Below are 22,404 nucleotides of genomic sequence, written 5' to 3'. Positions count from 1 at the left end.
GATTGACATCTGCGCCTGCGCAGGAAAAAAAAAAGCCCGGATGGAAGACTAGGTGACGCCGTTGCCATGGTAGCGCTGGGGGTCTCCTTCGCCTCCGAATGAGAGCTTATAAAGAGGAGGGGAGAAGAGCTCCCCCGGCCATCTCTGTGACCCCAGCCGTCGCATCTCACACAGGCAGGAGAGGGTTTAGAGGGAGAGAAGGGAAGGATGTTGCGGAAATGTTTGTGGGGGGAGAGGGTCGAGGGACGCGTGTCCGGTGTGAGGATCAGATTCAGGATCCACAGAGCCCAGTTTTCTCCTTTGCCCTCCGGGCTTCGCTGTGTCTCAGGGAAACCCCTCCGAGGACAGCGTAGATGCTCCGACATTTTATCATGTTCTTTCCCCTCTCAAAGTTCTCGAACCTGAAAGGTAATGATTTCATGGGGGGGAGGGGGGAGGGGGAGGGGAGGGAGAAGGAGACACTGGCTTCCCCCAGAGGCTGTGGTATTCACTTAGCAGTACCTTGGGACGCTAAATTCACATCACCCGGCCCTCGTAAAATGTAGCCTATCGTGATAATTCGTGATGGTTAAAAATGTGCTCATGGGATCACAGTCTTCGCAGACTGCATCAAGACCACTGAGGATGGTAGTGTCACAGTGTTAGGGATTTTGCCTTAGTAATGTACTTGTTTTGTTTTTGCTTAAGTATTTAATTTATGTCGTAAGACATTTCTCTTCAATGTTCTCTGAGTTCTTGGTCTTTAAACATACATTCAGAAGGCTATATAAGGTAAGACTGGAGTCAATAAATTAGATGAAAACGTTTGAATAGTCTATTGGATGAAAGTTATCAAAATTGTGACTGTCCACACCTGCGGGCACCAGCACACACAGGGTATGTTGACACTTAGGAAGGAATTAATTTCAGTCTCTTACTGCACGCAGGAGCCTGTGAAGAAGAGGGAGGATCTGCCTTAAGCTACTTACCTAGATTTTCACAGATGATAAATGTTGGGATTTAAATGTGTGAGACTCACAGTGGAAAGAAGTGTTAAATAATTTGGCTTATTTAAGAAGTGTTTTTGTTCTAGCATGTTGACTATGTGCCATACGGACAGAATTGAAGGGGTTGAATATCCTCTGACGCATTTGAAAAGGCTTAAGGGACTTGGTAACAAGAGTTTATGATTTATATTTTTGTTTATTTGAGAACCAGTCATGAGGGTTTATTAAAGTTACAGGAATATAATAATTCTTCATCTTCAATGCAGCTTCATTTACCTCTCATAGTTACTTCGCCAGTCTTTTGTTTCTTAAATTATAATGGCACCATTTAATATGTAATCACTATATTTTTTTATTGTGGATTCTATGTTTTAGTTTTATACTTGGGTTTACCCCTGGGTGGGATTCTTTGTAAACAATGAAGCATGTATATCAAAGTCCTCAAGAAACCAACCATTTGTTTGTTAGATTAGGATTGTATTTGTTACAAACTTTAGGTAAAAGATTAAGGTTTTTGTTTTACTAGTGCTTTGAGTATTTACTGTTGTTGTTGTTGTTGAACTGAGGATTGAATCCAGGGCCTTCGCCCTGAGCTGCATCTCTATTCTTTTTTATTTTGTATTTTTTTCTTATCTCTTGTTTTCATTTATTACAGTCTTTTTAAACATTTACTTGAGAGACAGTATAGCAGTAATTGATATAACAGTTTATAAGCTGATTATTTAGGCTTTTTAAAAATAGTACAGATTGCTGATAATCACAAACACTTTACTTGAATGTATAATAATTTAATAAAATATATTATTCTCTTTTTTCCATAGTTTTAATGAAACACAAATAGCAATGAGACAGTTTCAAACCAAATTGGTAGTACAGTTTCAATAATTAAGACGTTGCATACATTCTTCCTAGTGGTTATTTGCTGTACAAGATGCAGACATGATATCCTATTTACAAACACTATTAGAACAAATCCCTCATTCATTAAGAGAATGTAACTATATATCCTAACCATTTTGAATACACAGATACAAAATGGACATTCATCTGTATCCCCTTTTTTTGTTAAGTTCCATTATTTGAATATTATAGGTGTGTTAACTCAGTAAAATATTCTAAAAGAGTCCAGTAGTCCATAATAGTATTGGGTCTTCCTCTTCACTGGCAATGTCAGAAATTGTTGACCTGAGTCCCCTACAGCTCAACATAACAGCATGGCTTTACTTCTTATACTTCACTTTTATACTTTTCTGCTGAATGGTTAAGACCGATATAAAGCAAGACCTATGCAACAAGAGTTGTAGCTTTTGGATCTGATAAGGTCAGTGAAATCCCCTCAGGATTTATCCTGAGATCTTGTACCTCAGATTGTAGATCCTTTGTCAGTGTCAGCCATGTGGATGAGTCACGGCCATTGCATGGCCAATGTGCTCTCTGTGAAAGCCTGAGAGAATGTTTTCTCTCCATGTGACTCTCCTTAGGCACACTCTACATCATCGATCACTTTCTTCTTTGGCCCCATAATCTCCTTGATCAGAAAATTTGGGACACTACCAAGTTACGTGACGGTACAGTACAAGTTCTCATATGTCCTGAGTCTTAATTGACCTTAGAAGGCTAGGGCCAAAATGTTGGCTTTCCTTGTGGCCCTCCTTTTTCTCTAATTTTGGTCTGCAAATTTAGGTTGTTAACCCTCCAGAAGAGAAGCTTATTGTTATTACCATACAACCTAGGCTGTTAAGCTTACCCTCACTATCTGTCTGAATATCAAACATCTTAGGCATAACATGGAACAGGTATTTTTCATCAAGTAGTGATATGTTGAATTTTAAGACCCTACAGAATATGATAAAAAAATTTAAAAAATTAGAATATATTTTAAAAATAGGCATAAAGAATTATATAATTCTTATGTTTACACATAAGTCCAGAAATCTAACCATATACAACCTTGTAGCAGGAGACAGGAAAAGGAATGTTGCAGGACTGTCCTTATTTTCTATTTTGAGACAGATTCTGCTACCACCAAGTTGCTCACTGGGTTCTAACATACCATCTTCCTCCCTCAGTCTTACACATCTTAAAATAATAAATCTCAAGATCTTTGGTCTGCAAAGAAAGGTTTTTATATCTAGGCATTGTAAGTTTGAAAAATTGTATTATATATGTATTTTATGTTATAGTGAGTTTTAGTTTGTTACACATCATTCATTGTGTTTTTTAACTGGTATGTTGGTAGGCAGATAGATAGCCACAGAGATTAGCCTGCCTAATCTCAGCAGGCTGTGGTAAGCATTCTGAAATACTGAATTGGCTCCTCCAGTTTACCTCAAAGTACTATTGCCCTTGCTGGATGACATAGTGCACACTCATAATGTCAGCTGCTTGGGAGTTTGAGGCAAGAAAAGATCACAAATGGAAGGCCAGCCGGGATATCTTACACCCTGACTCAAAAAAACAAAGCAGGGCTGGGAACATAGCTCAGTAGCATAAGCGCCTGCCTGGCAAGTGCAAGGTCTTGAGTTTGATCCCTGGTACTGCATGCTGTGCTGACCCCAGGACCCCAGACACACTGTGCTAGCCCCCAAACCGGGCATGGTGGCACACACCTGTAATCCCAGCATAAGGGAGGCTGAGACAGGAGGATCACTACAAGTCTGAACTGAGTAGGGAGACCCTTATTTAAAAAAACAAAACAAAACAGCAACAACAAAAACCCACAAAAAGATCATGGTATAGCATACTGAGAGAGCACTTGACTACCATGCACAAGTCCCTGGGTTCACAGCAGTGCAATCAACTTTTAAAAAATTAAAAATGATTGCCCTCACCCTCTAATTAAGAAACTATAGAAGCATTACTTTTAGGACCTTTAAGAAGATCTGGGCTGGCAAGATAGCTCAGTGGACTAAGTGCCTGCTTAGGCAAGCACACAGGGACCTGGGTTCAATCCCCTGCACCACGTGCTTTGTCACCCCTATCCTGGATGTGCTGAGCAGGCCACTGAGACTGGGCATGGGGGTGCATGCCTGTAATCCCAGCATTGGGGATCCTGAAAACAGGAGGGTCACTACGAGTCCGAAATGGGTAGTGAAACCGTGTACCAAGTACATTTTAAAAAAAAATTTATTTTGTAGTTTTACTTCTTAAAAACTGAGAGAAATTACAATCCAATACTTTGGATTATAATATAATCAAAGTAATTATGAAATAGTATATACAATTTTATTTGAACATTGCAAATGTAAATAAACCTTGAAAAATGAGTCTTTTCATGTTCTAACAGTTTTAATAATTGGCAAGAGATGTGAGAAATCCTTTCTGAACATCATTCTTGTTATTTCCTTTTTAAGTCTCCTTGTAGATGATGATTTGGGAGTTGGGCACAAAGTGGAAGGGTTGTTATAAAGGTCTGCTTGTGAAATGTCTTGCCATTGTAAGTCTATTTTGGGAGGGATATAAATGTATGGTTATTTTGAAAGTTATGTGTTCTCTGTGTTAAATATCTTCAACATTAATCTCCATAATCCATTCTACTCCTAGCAAGGATTTAATGTATACTTTATCTTTCAAAATCTTACAGCAATTATTCTTTAACAGACTGAAAATGAATGAAAATAAAGATACTGATTCAAAAGAAAGTGGCGAATATGAAGATGACTTTGAAAAAGACCTCGAATGGTTAATTAATGAAAAAGAAATTGATGCCAGCATAATAGAGGTATATATGAATTGCTATGGCATTTATAATAATTACATTAAGAAAGTGCTTTGTAATATTGAAAGTTTTCACCTGTGTTTTATAATCCTCATAAAGTTTTTTTTTTGGTATAAATTGGACAGATACTACCCTCCTTATCTTAGAGGTGAGAGAATTGAGACATAGAGAGTTTAGATGTATTTCAAGATAGGGGGCTATCTGTTCATTTCATGTTAGTGTAACTGCTAACTTATCATCAAGCAAGATGATTTAAAACTATTTGTTGTCTGTATGTGTTAATTCTGGTTAAAGATAAAGCTTCATAATACTGTTTTTATTTAACATATTAACCAGCTATAGAACACAGACCTTTATCAGTAGCAGGCAAAGAAATTTTAAGACCGACTATAAAGTCATGTAATTTGAAAAAGTGTTTCCTTATGAAAGAGCTCAAGTTGCTTATAAAGCTAATCTGTAATTAAAAAATTTATAGATGTTCTTGAAAAATTAAGACATGAAACTAGTGCAAGAACAAGGATTTAGCATTTAGAGCTAAACTGATAATTATGATCTAAATAACATAAGAACTAATAAAATCATGATTTATTGATTGAAAGTAAAATGTTACAGTGAATTTCTACTGTCTTTGAATTTGCATAAATCATGGGATAACATTTTAATATAAGTGGAAGATAAAAGCAAATCCTTGAAAAACAATCTTTTAGCAGATAATTGAAACTTAGATTAAATAATTTCTCCAGAAGAATGAATACAGAGATAAAGTAAAAGGTCAAAGATTAAGCCATTAGATACTTCTAGGAAAAAGTGACCCATTAAACATGATTGTTTACTGTTTATCAGAAATATAGGATAATCCAGGAAAATGAACCAATTCCAAGATAATGGTTATGTTAGTATCGGTAAGTGGAGAAATAATGAAAAAAGCTAAGACTGGACTATGAATAGGTGGCCCTGAAGGATAGTGATCAGCAGTTTTTACAAACTCCTCTTATTTCCATTTTGCTTTTTTATGCAGTGCAGAAGACATTTGGAAAGGGCAACAGACTCAAAGGTGAAAGTTTTTTAACATGGACTTGAAAAAGAAATTTCATGTCTCTGTGTAGAAATAACTCCTCATGAGTGGAGGCAGAGATATACCCAGTGAAAGGCTGAGCCCAGATCTCATGATAGGAGTGGTGTGAGAGCCACAGCATGGTGACAGAATCAGAGGCAGTGATTGCCAGGCCAGATCGTGTATAGAGAAGCAGTGGCCATGAGCAGCAAAAGGAATTTACCCACAGATTAAGGATATGAAGAAGACAAGGCATTCATTTAGATCACTAGGCACACTGTCAAGAGGGGCAGTGAGTGAGTTTCCAAAAGGATCAGCACAAGTAGGGTGAGAGATTGGCATCTTTATTAGGGAATAAAGATGTAAGAAAGGGGCTGAGCTGGCCAATGCAACTGTTTTAGAAATGCATTTTCCAGGGCATCCTGGTCCTTGTTAAGTTTTGAGGACCATCTATATTGTAACTAAAGTTGCAAACTGGTGAGGCCTCCCTCAGGATTCACAAAAGGCCATTAGACCTTAGATAAGCACATGTGTATGTTTGGGAAAGCTGTAACCTTAGCTCAGGGGAAGAAGAAAGTTTTGGTATTTACTTTATGCTTGTGCTGTTTCAGTCCTCCCTCAGTGCAGCGCCTCACAACCGTGCAGGTTGTGCTGGGCAGAAGTAAGTGTGTTGTCAAAGAAGTTGGGGCACCGATAGTTTTAACCTTCTTCTCACCATAATAACAGTGATTCTTAGATTGACTTTTCAATTCACTCAACAAGTGTAATGAGCCTCTCCTGTATATCACAGGCTATTCTAGGTGCCAAGGATAGGCTAGGGATTTAAAAAAACAGTGCTTGGGCCAGAGATATAGCTCAGCAGCACAGTGCTTGCCTGGGAAGTGTGACGCTGAGTTCAATTCCTGGTAAATAAATAAATGCCACAAAGTGCTTTCTTGAATCTTCTGTATTCTAGTGCATAAGTGTAATAACTATTTCCTTTGAAGCTAGAGAGAATAGATGACAGAGTTTGAAACAAGAGAACCGGGGAAGATTTCTTTGTAATAGATGAGTTTTAAAAAGAAAAAAGAGAAAGCCGAAGGAGAATTCATAGATCTATACTGAAGAAATGAACCAGAGAATCAAGGATTTAAAATTAAAAAGCAGTGCAAAGACTGTAATTAAGTTGTTATTTGGCATTTTATTTATTTATTTATTTATTTATTTATTTATTTATTTATTTTTGCGGTCGTGGGGATTGAACTCAGGACCTTACGCTTGCCAGGCAAGCGCTTATTCTACCGAGCTATCTCCCCAGCCCTTGGCATTCATTTTAATGGACCAAGTTTATTTGCTGATGAGTTATCTAGCATGTTTTTCCAGGATAGGGAGAAAAGGCTGTCAGAGAAGATGACCTGAGTACAAATAAAGGAAGACTTCAATTTTAAGAAGTTGAAATGAACAGCATATGGTAGCTTCTGTAGAACTGCGTTAGGAGATTTGAAAAAATTACATATTGCAGGGATAAAATATAATGTAAATGAAATTGTGTGTGTATGAGAGAGATGCTTAAAGGATCCTGTAGTTAGAATCAACAGAGTGGAGCAGAGTTTTGTGATGCATAAGGTTTGTGGAATTAAATTTTTTTAATGTAAGGTTATAAAGTATTTGATGGTGGTTAGTATGGATAATGGAAGCCTCTGAGGATAGTTGAGGAAGGAAGATCTGACCAAGATGTAACAGCTTACCTAGCACCTAGGTCTTTCAGATGCTAGCCACCATCCCAGTTCTAAAATAAGTCTTTTAATCTTTTTTTTTTTTTTATTTTTTTTTATTTTAGGGAAGGGTCTACAGGGTGTTAAGGGTTTCACTGCTAGATTAGACTCCTAGTGATCTACCTGTTTATAGCCTCCCAAGTGCTGGGATTACAGGCACGCACCACCACACCCAGTCTCAATGGCCATCTCAGTGTGCCCCGGGGTTGGAGCTGGCACGGCAGGCCTGGATCGAACCCCTAGCCCCTGCGCCTGCTTGCAGGCACTTTAACCCACTGAGCTATTTGGCCCACCTCTTTTTAATCATTTTTAACCTCGAATGATTAGGACTTGACCTTGTAATAATATGGGGAGGAAGGTGTGTTTTAGGAGAACACAGATGTTACAAGGAGGAAGCATTTTATAAAATTATTCTGAAAGTATAAAAGAATGAAAATTTAGCAGGGAGCAAAATATTAAAACAATATAGTATTATTTATAGTTTTTAATGCATTAGCACAAAATTGTTTTTTAAAAAATAAGTGTAGTACTTGGCAATGTCAAATTCATAGGTAGAGTTACATTTTCCCAATCAGAATATTATAAGTGCAGTATGAGCAAGAAGCTCTTAGGATGTGTCCATCTTTAAGTTAAACTACATGAACAGGAAAGCTGTACTTGTGATAATCTATTAAGTGAACAGTCTCAATTTTACTGAAAAGTAAAACCTCATTTTTTTAAGATGGCTTATGAGAAGGAAGAGAATATTAATCAGCAATTAAAAGAAGATGAAACAGAAATAGAACACATGAAACAGCTTTCTGAATTTCATAAATCTTTGAAGGATGAAGTTTCATCAAGAAGAAATAACATCATTTCTGTACCAAGTATTCAGTCTTTGGATCGCATATCAGATTCAGATAGTGATAACTCTTTTCAGGAATCCAAACTAGAAAGTCAGAAAGACCTGGAGGAGGAAGAAGATGAGGAAGTAAGCAGATATATTAAGGAAAAAATTATACAAGCTAACAAGCTTCTACAGACCCAAGAACCTGTGGATGATAAAAGGGAGCGAAAACTTAAGTTCAAGGAAAAATTAGTCGATCTGGAGGTTCCTCCACTGGAAGACAATGATACGTACAAAAATTATTTTGAAAATGAAAATAATATGTCTGGAAAACTGTCACAGTTATGTATTTCCAGTGAGTTAGGACAAGAAAATGTACTCCTGTCACTTACTGATGGATGCCTAGAAGAAAACAAGGATATGAAGATACTGGTAGAGAGAGATGGAAAGTTTGAGCTTGTGAATTTACAAGACATTGAAAGCCAGGGGTCTTTGCCCACCATCAGTAATGCTAACAGTACAGAAAATGAACCTCAGCAGTTGTTACTCAAATCATCCAACTCATCTGTCAGTGGTGTCAAGAAAGAAGAGCCTACTGCAAAGATTCACATTACTCAGTCATCAACAGGAGAGCCAGTGGGGTACATCCCTCAGCCACCACCCAACCCCAAGACTCATCCACGCTCTGCTGCCGCCCCAGATCAAAGTAAAGGAAATGGGAAATCTCATCATCAGACACAGTCTGCTAATATGTCACCAGTGACCTCAACATACTATCTTTCCCTTCAACAGAAAGAACTCCAGAAACAGCTAGAAAAGAAGAGAGAAAAGCTTAAGAGAGAGGTAAGAACACAGTGGGTACTGTAATGAAAGTAGAGTATGAGTCAGGTGTGGGCTCCTGGAGGCATGCATCTAGATTTCAGAAGAAAGCTTAGAAGGCCAGGTTGTGTCCCCTGAGGGCAGTATGTGAAACTGAGGGTAAAACTGTAGAATGGGGCTCCAAGAAATTGGGGAAACCAACTGAAGCTGTGAGCCAAAAGAAGCCTTTCTTCCTTTCTGTAGAGGTGTCTGTGTGATATTGTGTCTCTGAGGCAACAAGGTGACTAAACAACTTCCCTTTTAAATTTTTCCCCCCAGGCACATTAGAAGTCCTGCTGTGGGGGCTGGGTCTAGGGCTTTTATCCAGGACCTTTTTACTGAGCTATATCCCCAATCTTCTTTATGTTGAGGCAGTTTCTCAATAATGCACTGAGTTGCCCAGTATGGGCTACACAATCTGCCGTCCTATCCAGAATTCTGGAATCACAAACCTGTACTACCATACCTGATGTAGAGTTCTCTCTCTCTCTCTCTCTCTCTCTCTCTCTCTCTCTCTCTTCCTGTTTTCTAAAGAGGAAAAATTTTCAGGTGAAAGATTTCAGAACAGAAAGTCTTAATTTTTTACTTACAGCTCCATTCTGATAGCTCATATACAATATTATTTAATTTTTCATTAATGTCTTTTCATACTCTTTCCATTAGGAAGAACAACGAAAAATAGAAGAAGACAAACAAAAGAAAAAAGAGAATGACATGGTTTTCAAAGCTTGGTTGCAAAAAAAAAGAGAGAAAGTTATAGAAATGAGGAGAATCCAGCGAGCTAAGCAAATTGAGGACATGAACAGCAGAGTGAGTGTAACTTGTCCATGAACGATAAGTCCATATAGTTCTTAAAACTAATCTTATTCACAGAAAGAAGTCTGTACATATCAGACTGAGAGCCTATGGAAGAAGTAGAAAAAGGGTTTGAGGATATTCCTCGGAGAAGAGCAATGGCAGATGACTTTAGCACTAACTTCTAAGAAGCTCTGTCAAATCAACTGATTTATACTTTATTCAGGTTTTCATAGCCCAGAAAATAGAAAACTACCAATTCATTTTTTCAAGATAACCACTTTGATGTTCAGATAAGACAAAGGTACACACAAAAACACACATTGGCTTTTCTCATTTTAGAGTAAACATACAGAAATCTTACATTAAAGATAGCAAGTTGCAGATACCAAGTTAATTCTTAACATTCTATCATTTCATTTGAAACAGAAAATCCAGGAGAAAATAAAAACTTATCTGTATCAAAACTAGTTCACAGGACCAGACTGATAGCTCAGCAGAGTAAAGCACCTGCTTAGGCCGAGCACAGCGGCCGGCCAGGATTCAACCCCTGCCATGCCCTGCCAGCCCTGCCCATGGGGCTTTGCACTGAGACAGTGGTTGAGACTGGGCATGGTAGGGCGCCTGTAATCCCAGCACTTGGGAGCGTGAAAACAGGAGAATCACTATGATTCCGATCTACGTAGTGAGACCCTGTAGATCCTATAGACTCTTTCCTAAATACAAAGCAAACAAACAAAAAAACCTAATTCACTATGTATATAGAGAGGAAAAATTGAAAATTCATTCCACAGCTCTACAGACCCATCTCTAGTGATAACCAGTTTTAATGGCGTAATGCAAATCCATTCATACCTTTTAGCCATTTATATGCCTAGAATTTTATTATGTTGTATTTTTCTAATTCATCATGGGTATTCCTTCTAGGCTATTATATTCCAGTCTCTTTTTTCTTTTTAAAAACATACATGATGTGCCATTATTAATCTACTAAACAATTCCCCCACTTACAGATATTTAGATAGGTTCCAGTATTATGCTATCAATAATGTAGCAATGAAGATGTATATGCTTTGGGAAGCATCAGTAATCTGTAGATTCTTAAGAGTAAAATTTATGACTTTTGAATGTGTAGAGGGAAATTTTTGGTTGAATAAGCAAAATTTATTATACCAATTATAGTCCCTCCAAAAATGCACGACAGTACATTCACTTACACTCTTGCTAACACTGTGATTTGTCTCACTTTTTCTTCAAATTAATAATACACATGCGTATATAGGAGAGTGGATTTTCATATGTTTGTGAAATAATAAGCAATGCACATTTATTCTCTAGTTCTAGAGAACACCTAAGTTCCTGTAATTTTTTTTAACAATAGGGATGTTAGGTATATCTGTGAAATAGTTCATCTTTGGTTCTTGCCCTAATATGAAACTCTGAATCTCTTAAAATTTCTCAAGTGATGAGATGGCCTTTTTTGTTTAAACGAGGTGACTCTTGGTGGGCTTCTGAGTGGGCCACCAGTAGGACTAAGCCAGGATTAGAATCTTGGAACTTTCAGCTCTAGCCCCATCATCTGGGAAAGGGAAAGACAGTAGAAGCGATCACACACATGCTGCAGCTGGCTCTTACTGAAAGTTCTGAAAGTTTCACTGTCCCTGGGATACAGACTGAGTTACTAATTGATCATGACTATACTCTGAAGCCTTCATGGGAATCCCTGACCTGTGAGTTTGGGAGAACTTCTGGGCTGATAAACACGTGAAGGTACTTCAAGAGTGGTGTAACCCAGGGAGGGCAAGGAAGCCTCAAGCCTCTTCTTTGTATAGCTACATATCTATAGCCTTTGTTATATTCTTCACTAGTATAAGAAAGTTGCCTGTGAGTTCTCAGAGTTGCTTTACAAGATTAATTGAATCTAAGGAGAAGGTCATGGTGGCGTACTACACCTGCAATATTGGCGCTTTAGGAGGCTGAGACAGAAGAATTATGAGCTCAAGGCTAGTTTGGGCTTCATAGCCAGTTCAAGGCTGATCTGGATTATATAGTGAGATCCTGTCTAAAAGAAAAGCTGATTAGAATTTTTAAACTGTTATAGTTGTTAATGTTATTTTTAGTAATTCTATTATTAGAACAAAATTTTTCAGTTTCCCAATTTAAAAAATGGGCAAAGGATGTAAATTATAAGTCCACATATAAACAAATATAAATGGATGTTGTATATGAGAAAAAGATGTACAATTTCTAGAGTCAAAGAGATACCAATTAAACATTTTTCATGGATCCAGTAAACATTATTAATTGTGTATTATATGACAGGTACTGTCTCACACACAGAAGTATAGTCTCATTCAAAATATGGCTGATCTTTGTCCTACTCAGGTTATGCAATAGTGTTGAAACTCTTAAAAAATTTTTAAAAAATTTAAATTTAGTTTTTTATATGTAAAATAAAATGTTAATCATAAATAATAATGAATTCTATGAGAAAAAGAACTATGAGAAATCATAATGAGGGAAAGAAATGTATATTGTTGGAATGTATATTCTTAGTTCAAGAAAGGCTTTTCTGAGCTAGCAAAAGTTGGAGTAGAAAATAAAAGTGGAAATCAGGCCACAAATGAGAGGACTACGTCAATCCAACTGAACATGTGACAAGAAATACTCGGTGATATGAAGAGATCTGGAAAGTCCGCTGTAACAGGGGTTTCGTATTACCCTACCATGGGAAGCCATTGAAATAAGTTAAACAAAGTGTAGCACATTATATACACATTTCCACACAGTTACTTTGAGTGTTATGCCCTGTATGAATTGGAGGAATCCCAAGTAGACACAGGAGAGCACTTAGAAATCATATTTAGTGGTTTGGCTGAGAAATGATGATGATTAGGTGAAAGGTATAGCAGTAGGGGCAGACATTTGAAATGTTTGATGAATTCACTGAAGGAACGTGATGATAGTGTAAATAATGCGGTTGAGGGAGAAGATATAAAAAGAATACCCCAGTTTTACTGTTGAGCTAGTTGGTCATTCCTTGGAGCAGTAAAGAAGATATTGATAGAGGAGCATTATTTTAGTTTTTAAATTGTTGATTTTGATGTACCTACAAAATACCCACGTGACAATGGTTTATACTGAACTGGAACAATTTGTCTAGTGATAAGAAGATTGAGAGATTAATAACTTCAGAGATGAACTGGTTAGGGGATGGGAATGTAGTTAGAGAAGTGGGTGGCAAGTGTTGTGGAGAGTCATGGAAAGATAAGCCAGGCAGAGACCCGTGAGGTTGGATGTGGATTGGCTCACCTGTGTTGAATGGCTCATACATGCTACTTGGGAATATGACAAACACAAGAACTGGCTCAGAGTGACCAGAGCTTGTGATATTACCAATTTTAATAGAGTCAAATGGTATAAACATTAAAGGAAGACTGGTCTATTTAGAAGCAGAGAGGGATACACTTTGGAAAGAGATATGAGGGAAGGAAGGAAAGTTAATATGAACTTCTTTGCCTGGCTTCTGAAGTACTTCAAGTATGCCAGAAAATGTAGCTTCTATTTGAGAAAATAAGCTAACTTGGGAATGAATTAAAGTTAGCATAAGATAGGAGGTTGAAGACCAGGGGCTGGAGGATATTTGACAAGATTTATGAGAGAGGGAACTCAGAGTTGCATAGAGGAATAACACCACATTGCTGTAATGATCAGTTAGTAAGGGCATAAAAGGCAAGAAGAGTTTTTGTTTCAATCAATAATCGAGGAAAACACAGCTGTAGCCATACACCTATTAGCTTTCAGGAGGCTGGTCGATGGGCCTTCAACCCCTATAGCATTCATTCTAATATAACGTTTAATCAGGTATTTGTGAAAAGAATATTTTAGGATGCTTTTGTGTGCTCTATTTGTAAATAATAAATATTAACCTTTAATGGTAGTCTCTGAAAACATTAGCTATATGGAATGAAGCTTATATCAAATTGCTTTGTGTAAGAAAACATAATGGCTATGTATTTTTTCCTTTGTAATTTCTGTTTTTCATTTTGCTACAGGTCAAGTCTCACAAATTGATTTTAATGAGGAATCATATCAAACTAATAGAATGTTGATGTGATTTTATGAGCTTCATTTTTACTGAAGCTTTGGAAGTTGATTAATTTGGCCTTTAAGATACTCTGCCAATAAATATATTTGGTTAATTATTTCTGTGGGACATTGTACATAATGTGAGTCATAGTTTCCAGAAAATATCTTCTGTATATACAGATTATAGAATGACCTATTTTACTTTAATGAAAGAAAGATGTTAGGTGATGGAATTTTTATTACTCTCTTAAGAAAAATAGCTAAAAATGTCTTTCCTTTCTTCTTCTGATACTAGGGACTGAACTCAGGACTCTTTCTAATGAGCTATAAGGTGTGATCAAAAACTATGGTGAATGTTGAAATTTTAAAAATTACTACAGTGAAAAATATAATGCCACAAACCCCACCCCATGCCCAGTACTCTTCTTTTTGAACATGCTTATTCTATCATACTTGTCAGTCCCTGAACCAGTTCTGGAAGTCTTCTTTTGAGTGTCTTTAGTTGCATTGTCATGACTACCTGGATATCCAGGCAGGTGAACACATAGAAGTCCCAATGTGTCAGATCCAGTGAAGAAAGTGGATGAGGACACACTGTAACTTCTTCTGAGCCTGCCTTCCCTTTGGATGAGAACACATCCCGTCTTCATGAGCCTGCCTTTCCGTGGGCCGGCACTTGGTAGCAGCATTTTCTGTGTTTTTGATCAGACCTTATAATGATACAAAGGGACTTTCATAACTGCTTCAAAAAGTGGCAAGAGAGATAGATACATGTATTCAAAGCAAAGGAGAGTATTCTGAGGGGAACCTGTGTGTCTTTGTAATACATTTCAAAACTTCAATAGTCAGTGTCTATTCTGATTAGAGCTGTGGATGCCCAGATCTTTTGTTACTTTTTGAGAGAGGGTCTTGGCTAAGTCTCCCAGGCTGTATCGTATTTGTAGTCCTCCTTCCTCGGCCTCCCAGGGTGTTGCGGTTGCAGCTGCACACCACCACACCTGGTTGTCTTTCCATTTTGAGATGAAATTTTCTTCTCTTGCTCTGTGATGTATGCGTTACCTGTGTGGTATGTGTACGTATAAGTGAATATATGTGCATATATGGTGTATCTAGGTAAACCTTCCATGAGTACTTATATATCTTGTGTATTCTGCATTTGGATATAGAGTTACAATAATGTCCATTTGATCGAGTTTGTTGATAATGCTGTTTAGATAATCTATATTTCTATTGTTACCTCAGTTTATTTTATGAATTACTGAGAAAGTATAACTAACTCCTCCAACTACTGCTGTATACTCATCTGTATCTTAAAAGATTTTTTTAGTTTTGATTCATGTATTTTAAAGTATCATAGGGGATGGTGAGATAGCTCAGGGGACTAAGCACCTGCTTAGGCAAGTGCAGGGACTGGGGTTCTGTCCCTGGCACCACTTGCCATGCGGGCCCTGCCCCTGAGCCCCCTGAGCCCCCTGAGCATCTGAGCTGTGTAGTGAGACCCTGTACCAAATACAGTAAAAATATAAAAAATAAATTGTCATGTATATGCAGTTAGGATTTTTTGTTTCTCTTTTCACAAAACAAAATGTTCTTCTCTTGAAGTCTATTTTGTCAGATATTAATGAAGTCTTACCAACTTTCTTATACTCATCACTTACATAGTACATCTTTTCTCATATTTTCAGCTTATCCATGGCTTTATGTTAAGAGTAGTCTGGAGCGGTAGCACACACCTGTGATCCCAGCACTCAGGAGGCTGAGGCAGAGGATCACCACAAGTTTGAGGCCATCCTGGGCTACACAGTGAGTTTAAGCCCGCCTGGACTACATAGTGAGACCTTGTCTCAAAAAAAAAAAAAAAAAAAAAAAAAGAAGAAGAAGAAGAAGAAGAAGTAGTAGTAGTAGTAGTAGTACACAGACTGTATTGGGATCATTTAATTCTGCAATCTGCTCCTTTTAGTTGAATTCATTTATATTTAATTATAAGATGGGCTTAGTCTACCATTTTGGTTAGCTATTTATCATATCTCATTTTAATGCCACTGTTTGCACTTTCCTGCCTTCTTTAGTTTAACCACATGTTGTTAAATTGTTATATTTTCTTTTCTTATAAACTTTCAAGCTAAGAATAATCTCTTAGCATTATTTTTAAACATTACTCTAGGTTTTATAATGTATCACACATGCATTGTTTTTGAAGAGTTTTTTCCCAGTACATATGAAATTCAGGGCTAATGGTTTTTTTCTTCCAGTATTTTAGTCATGTGTTTGAGTGATTTCTTTCTTTTTTTGATTGATTTCTAACTCCTTTGTTTTTAATCAGAGTCCAGCCATCATTCTTATCATGGGTCTTGTACACAGAGTGTTTCTATTTGCTCTAGTTCCTTTAAAATTTGTCTCGTTTGGAGTTTCAAAAGTTCATTATGTTTGTGATTTTTTAAAAATTTATTTCACTAAGTTTTACTGAGCTCCCTAGATCTGAATGCTAATGCTATACAGGAGATTGGAGAAATTTAGGGCATTATATCTTCCAGTATCCCCCCATCTTTCTTTTGTTATTCTAGAAATCTAATTTCATATGTTAGGATATTTCTGTATCACTAAAGTTCTAAGGACCAGCCAAATAGCTCAGCAGATTAAAGTGCCTGCAAGCAGGTGCAGGGGCCGGGGGTTCAATCCCCAGGCCTGCCATAGCGGTCCCGCCTCTGGGGCACGCTGAGATGGTGATTGAGGCTGGCATGGTGGCGTGCACCTGTAATTCCAGCACTTGGGAGGCTGTAAACAGGAGGAGCACTATGAGTCTGATCTAGTAGTGAGACCCTGAACACCCTCTCGACCTTTCCCTAAAAAAAAAAAAATACAGAAAAAATAAATACATAAATAAAGTTCTGTGTACACTAAATTAGTTTCATTACTTAGCTTGTGTAGCAGGGGCTATAGCTCAGTGGAATAAGCACCTGCTTGGCAAGTGCAGAGACTGAGTTTGATCCCAGTAACAAAAAACAAAAACAAAAAAAAAGGGAGGAACGATATTTAGTTTACATAACTTTTGCTTGTCTTCAGGCATTGCTACTTCTATAATTTTCTGTCTATTTGAAATTTAAGATATTTAAGTTTTTTCTGTTTCTCGTTTCTCTTAGCTTATATTTCTTTACTGAAATTCCCTATTTTTAAATATGTTATATTCTTTTCTTTAATTTCATGCAAACATTATACCTGCTTTAAACTCCTTGTTTGTAAATTCCAGTATCTGTGTTATCTCAAGTTCTGATTCTATTGACAGCTTATTCTCTGGATTTTATGTCACATTTTCCTGTTTCTTTGCATGTCCAGTGATGTGTTGTTTGATTTTGTAATAGACTGTATGGATTTTTAGTTGTAGGGAGTCTGTAGATTATTTTTTAAACAGTATTTTGGCTAAATCAGTATTGACTCTCTTGATCCCTAGTTAAATTAGTAGTGAACATCTTGATCCCCTAGATGTGGTTTTCTGCTTTGTTGTGGTGTACTCTATCTAGTTTTGTTCTTAGTCTTACAGCATAGCCCTTACTCTAGGATATAATCCTTATTCCTGAAGCGTTGCTCTTATGGGGTCATAAGTAGCCGAGCAGTGTGCTCCGTGAGCTATCCCTGCTTCTGATGCTCAGCACATCATATAATACTGTGATGATCTGTATTTATGTTATTTTACATATGTAAAAGTTTAAATAAAGGACATTTTTGAGGAGTTAGAATTGCTGGGTATTCCTTTTTGAAATGTTTACAGAAATTGGCAAATTACTTACAACGATGTGCTGCTTAATACTATCATCACGAGTGCTGTGTACAAGTTTCTACATCCCTCTACTGTCATTACAGTGTGTTTTGAAATGTCTTTATCTTTACCAACTTGGCTGGCAGGAAATGCTGCCTAATTATAGTATTGTTAGAAATGAAATGTATATTCATGAGCTGCTTAACTTTTCTTTTTCACAGAAAGCACCTTTGCCAACTGTTAGTAATATTGATCTTTCTTGATATTTAGGAACTCCATGATTATATAGACTAGTTCTTTGGGAAATTATTTGGACTTTTTCCTTTTTTTTTTTTTTTTTAAAGTATGGAGATGTTTGCTTTTGTGTGGTTGCTATCCCAATTCAAGCCATTGTGTTCTGTTGGTTAGATTGTTACAGAGGTCTAATAACCAATCCCACCTTTTCTACCTTGACTCTACTTTGCTCAGTGTATTTTGTACACAGCAGTCACAATGATCCTTCTAAAATATGGAATGAATCATGCGACATGTTCAGACACTTCCAGTGGGTTTTCTTAGTCCAGAACTTCTACCATGGCCTACAAGCTGAACATCACCTGACCTCTGCTGCTACTCTGACTTCATCTTTTGCTATTCATCAGCTGCTTTGCTACAGATTAATTTTGACTTCTCTGTTCTTTCTCGAGTATGCCAAACACAATTCCTTCTCAAGTCTGTTCCTCTTATGTTACAACTCCTTGAAGTTCTTATTATCTATATATTCCAAAACTACTTCTCTTGTTTTCTATTTAAGTGCCATCCTTTTCTCCATTTTTCCCTTTAGTGCTCTCTCCATCTTTTTTTAAATGTAATATATCTGTCAGTCATACCTGATTTTTTTCTTTTTCATGTAGAACAATGCCATCCAAGAGAACTTTATACAATAATGAAAATGTTCTATATCTATGTTATTAGACACTTCAAAATCAGCTAATATGGCTGAATTGTAGGTGTGTGTGGGGGACTACAGATATGTGCCATCACACCTGGTATAAATTTTGAATTTAATTTAAATATTCTCATGTGACTAGTGGCTACTGTAGTATGCAGTGCAGGCATAGGATGTAGAGAGATGGAACCCTGTTTTTGTTCACTGATGCAAGTCGGTACTATGTATAAATGCTAAGTTCCTATTGAACAAATGATATAACAGAGATAGCCATCATTCAAGTTCTTCCCTGTATGCTTACTCTTTCAGTATATAATCACAGATTGTATACTTCTCAGTCATCTCCATTTAGTCTCAAACTTTTAGGCATTCATTAATGACCCTTTAAATCCAGATGTCCTCTCCCTAAAGGTCATTGTATATCAAAGATCCTGAATTAGATAGATCATATGAATTAGACCTGGCAATGTGAATTGCAGAGAAGAAAAGCTGCAAGGCGGGAGAAAAGATCTCTATCACAGGGCTTATATTTGAAGCAAGTATTTAATAAATGCATCCCAATCTTATGTGACCTAGCTAAGTATCCACATAAGTCATACTGTACACAAGGCTAAAAAGCCTCAAATTTGTTCTTTTTATTGTTCTCTTAAATTAGAGTTAAGCTTCTGAAAGTTTCTGAGGATGTTATCCACTGTGAATTTGGAGGGTTCATGAAATAAACTACACCTACTAGTTCATTCTTATATCAGAATACCCATGGCTGTGATCATTAATGAGAACATTTTTAATGCTGAAAATCCATATCCTTATTCTCCATAATATCAATTAAAGATTTCTAAATAGGCTTAATAGTTAAATAGTTTCTGTCAGATGCTTTTAAACTTTACAATGTTAGATATTTTTTAAAGAAGGATGAATAACCAAAGTGTTGGAGCACGTATTTGTAAACTGTATTCCATTGAGCTCCATTGTGAACTGCTCCAAACCTCAACTCCATTCATACAACCTGTCTCCTACCTTTATCTAGTTCCTCGTGTTATGTATTTGTACCTTCATGTGCGGAAACTCTGGCTGGGAAAGTTACTGAAACAAATGTAAAGAGATGAGGGGATCTTGGAGCAATAGCACAATGTTCCCGGAATGCATGGTTAACAATTACAGCAACATCTGCAGGGCTACAGCTGAGCAGAATCAACAGCATTATTCTAAGAGATTTTTGCCCCAATCATTGTGTTCTTCCTTGCCAGATAAGCTTCCTCCAATAAGTTTGACATGCATCACGTAGAAGTCCATCCTGATCCTTCCCTGTTCCCTGGCTAAAGCTCCTATACAAATTTTTTTCTTCTGCATCTTTGTTTTCACATCCTTGGGTCACAAATAAAAGCCCATGAGTTCCTCAGCTTGATTATTTTTTTCTGAGATTGTCTCACATTGATGTATCTTGATGGAGAAGACCTGCTGGGCCTCTTGGAGTTTAGACTAAACTTCAACTCCAAGTAATTTTTCATCCTCTGCACTGCCATGATTGTACACTGCAACTGTTTGTGAAAATCATCTTGTCACAGGGCTCAACTTTGAAAGTCACAGCTTTTAAACTGCCTTCATTTACTGATTATTCAATAAATTTTTTTTCAAACTCAGGTGCCTCACACACAAAAGGTAAGCACTTTATCACTCTACCAAAGTCCTCTCAGTGAGGTTTTTTTTGTTGTTGTTGTTTTTATTTTTTTTTTTTTAGGTTTATTTTGTTTTGCTTGAATATGGGGTCTCCCTATACAGTTTGGACTCATAGTGATCCTCCTGCTTCAGCCTGGGCAGCGCTGGGATTGCAGGTGTGTGCCACCATGCGTAGAGTACCGGGGATTGAGCTCGGGACCTTGTGCTTGCCAGGCAGACACTTAAGCTGCTGAGCTATCTCCCCAGCCTCTCAGTGAGATTTTTGAAAGAAACCAAAAGACAGTGAGCTCAATGGTAATTTCCTAATATGAGGATAATCATTTCTGATTCCAGGTGATGCATTTGATTTGGTTTAGATACCAAGAATACAGGTAATGAGTTTGTTGTTTTTATGGAAAAAGTTTTCAATTAGCAATAATCGTGCCTCAGATAAACCTCATTGGCTATGATACTGCTACTGTGCAAAGCCTTGTCATTTTTATGAAAAATGGATGAGTGGGATGTATATTCTTGTAGAGTTCCACAATGGTCTCAATTAAGCAAGCCTTGCTTTTCTAATCAGCAAGAAGACAGAGATCCACAAGAAGCTTTTCGATTATGGCTAAAGAAAAAACATGAAGAGCAGATGAAAGAAAGAAAGACAGAAGAACTGAGAAAGCAAGAGGAATGCTTATTTTTCCTCAAAGGAACAGAAGGCCGGGAAAAGGCTTTTAAACAGTAAGTTGAAGGCAGAACTTTTTTTTTAAAGACGAATCTGATCTCTTTTCAGTTGTCTAATTGAGACTGTGCATTGCTTCATTCATTCTGAGAACACAGGAGGCCTGGCTTCCTAATCTTGTCAGTAAGCCTTGAGGAGAGTGAGAAGACAGAGTGAGCACTGAGTCTACTAAGTGGAACTAAATTCTCTCTCTCCTTTTTTGCCTGTCTCCTCTCTGCTTTCCTTCGTCTTTTCTTGTACCTTTTATTATAACAGAAATGGTAAATGTACTTTGAGGAAGTGGAAACTGGCATGACTATTAGCTCTAGAAAGGATCTCTTCTAGCTATTTCTCTGGGTATATATTTACAACTTTATAATATGAATTAAAGATACACTTATGCTTCTTTTATGGTGAGCTCATCTAATGCCCAGCCCCTACCCACCTTTTTATCCAGTTAGCCTGTAAATAACTTAGAGATAATTTGCTTAAGCTGGGCTTCAGTTAGGAACCATAGAAAATTATATTTTGTCTTTTTTTAATAGTTATTTATCCTTATTTCTTTAAAAAATATGTACATATATTTACACATACATGTCACACAAACACTTATATACTAGGTATGTGTCTGTATAGTTATTGTCTATGTTGCCATTTTTAAAATTTACTTTATTTTTATCTTACTATTAATATTTTTTAATGTATTTGATTGTTACAGGGTCTCACTATGCAGCTCAGGCTCAGAGTGATTCTCCTGCTTTTAACCTCCCCAGCCCTGGGGTTACAGGTGTACACCACCATGCCTGACTCTGTGGCCAGCTCAGCCCGCCCTGGGGGTGGGGCTAGCACAGCAAATGGTATCAGGGATTGAACCCCAGTCCCTATGCTTGCCTAAGCTTGGCCAAGTGGGTGCTGTAGTTTACTGAGCTATCTTGCTGACCCCAAAATTTATCTTATTTTGAAGAGTAAAAAACAAAAACAAACAAACAAACAAAAAAGTGGATAGCAGATACAAAGACAGAAACAGGGTAACATACAACAATACATATGTTACAGATTTTCAAAACAAGAATAACAAATTAACAATATGTTATCTTAACTAATCAGGCTCGCCTACTTTTTTAGAATGCAAACTCTCCCTTTTATGTTTATTGATGCTTTCACGCTTAGGCTTATTTTTTCATTTTTGCAATGTATTAGTTTTTGAAACTGTCCTGCTAATCGGTTCTGAAACTGTCTCATTGCTATTTGTTTCTCAGTGAAATTAT

The 22,404-nt window shown here is 37.1% G+C and overlaps 1 protein-coding gene and 1 pseudogene across 5 annotated transcripts in view; one reads left to right on the top strand and one right to left on the bottom strand.

Moving 5' to 3' along the window:
- Nucleotides 1-15: 15 nt before the first annotated feature.
- The window catches only part of Ccdc181 (coiled-coil domain containing 181), a 23,643-nt gene continuing 1,254 nt past the window's right edge, over nucleotides 16-22,404 (top strand). Inside the window, exons 1-5 of one of the 5 annotated variants that reach the window (XM_023708643.1) lie at nucleotides 16-69; nucleotides 4,570-4,707; nucleotides 8,234-9,181; nucleotides 9,860-10,006; nucleotides 21,002-21,156. In XM_023708643.1, coding sequence (XP_023564411.1) covers nucleotides 67-69; nucleotides 4,570-4,707; nucleotides 8,234-9,181; nucleotides 9,860-10,006; nucleotides 21,002-21,156 — 1,391 coding nt within the window. In that variant the 5' untranslated portion in view covers nucleotides 16-66. Of the gene's footprint in view, nucleotides 175-197; nucleotides 409-551; nucleotides 628-705; nucleotides 772-4,569; nucleotides 4,708-8,233; nucleotides 9,182-9,859; nucleotides 10,007-21,001; nucleotides 21,157-22,404 lie in introns of those variants that run through there. The other 4 variants (XM_004648504.2, XM_023708644.1, XM_023708640.1 and 1 more) reach the window with 4 other exon arrangements.
- On the bottom strand, nucleotides 20,742-20,908 carry LOC111814686 (annotated as a pseudogene).

This window comes from Octodon degus, unplaced genomic scaffold (assembly GCF_000260255.1).
Source record: "Octodon degus isolate 3935 unplaced genomic scaffold, OctDeg1.0 scaffold00423, whole genome shotgun sequence".
NCBI classification, from domain to species: domain Eukaryota; kingdom Metazoa; phylum Chordata; class Mammalia; order Rodentia; family Octodontidae; genus Octodon; species Octodon degus.
The sequence above is the reverse complement of the archived record's forward strand: the minus strand, read 5'-3'. Positions and strand labels throughout refer to the sequence as shown.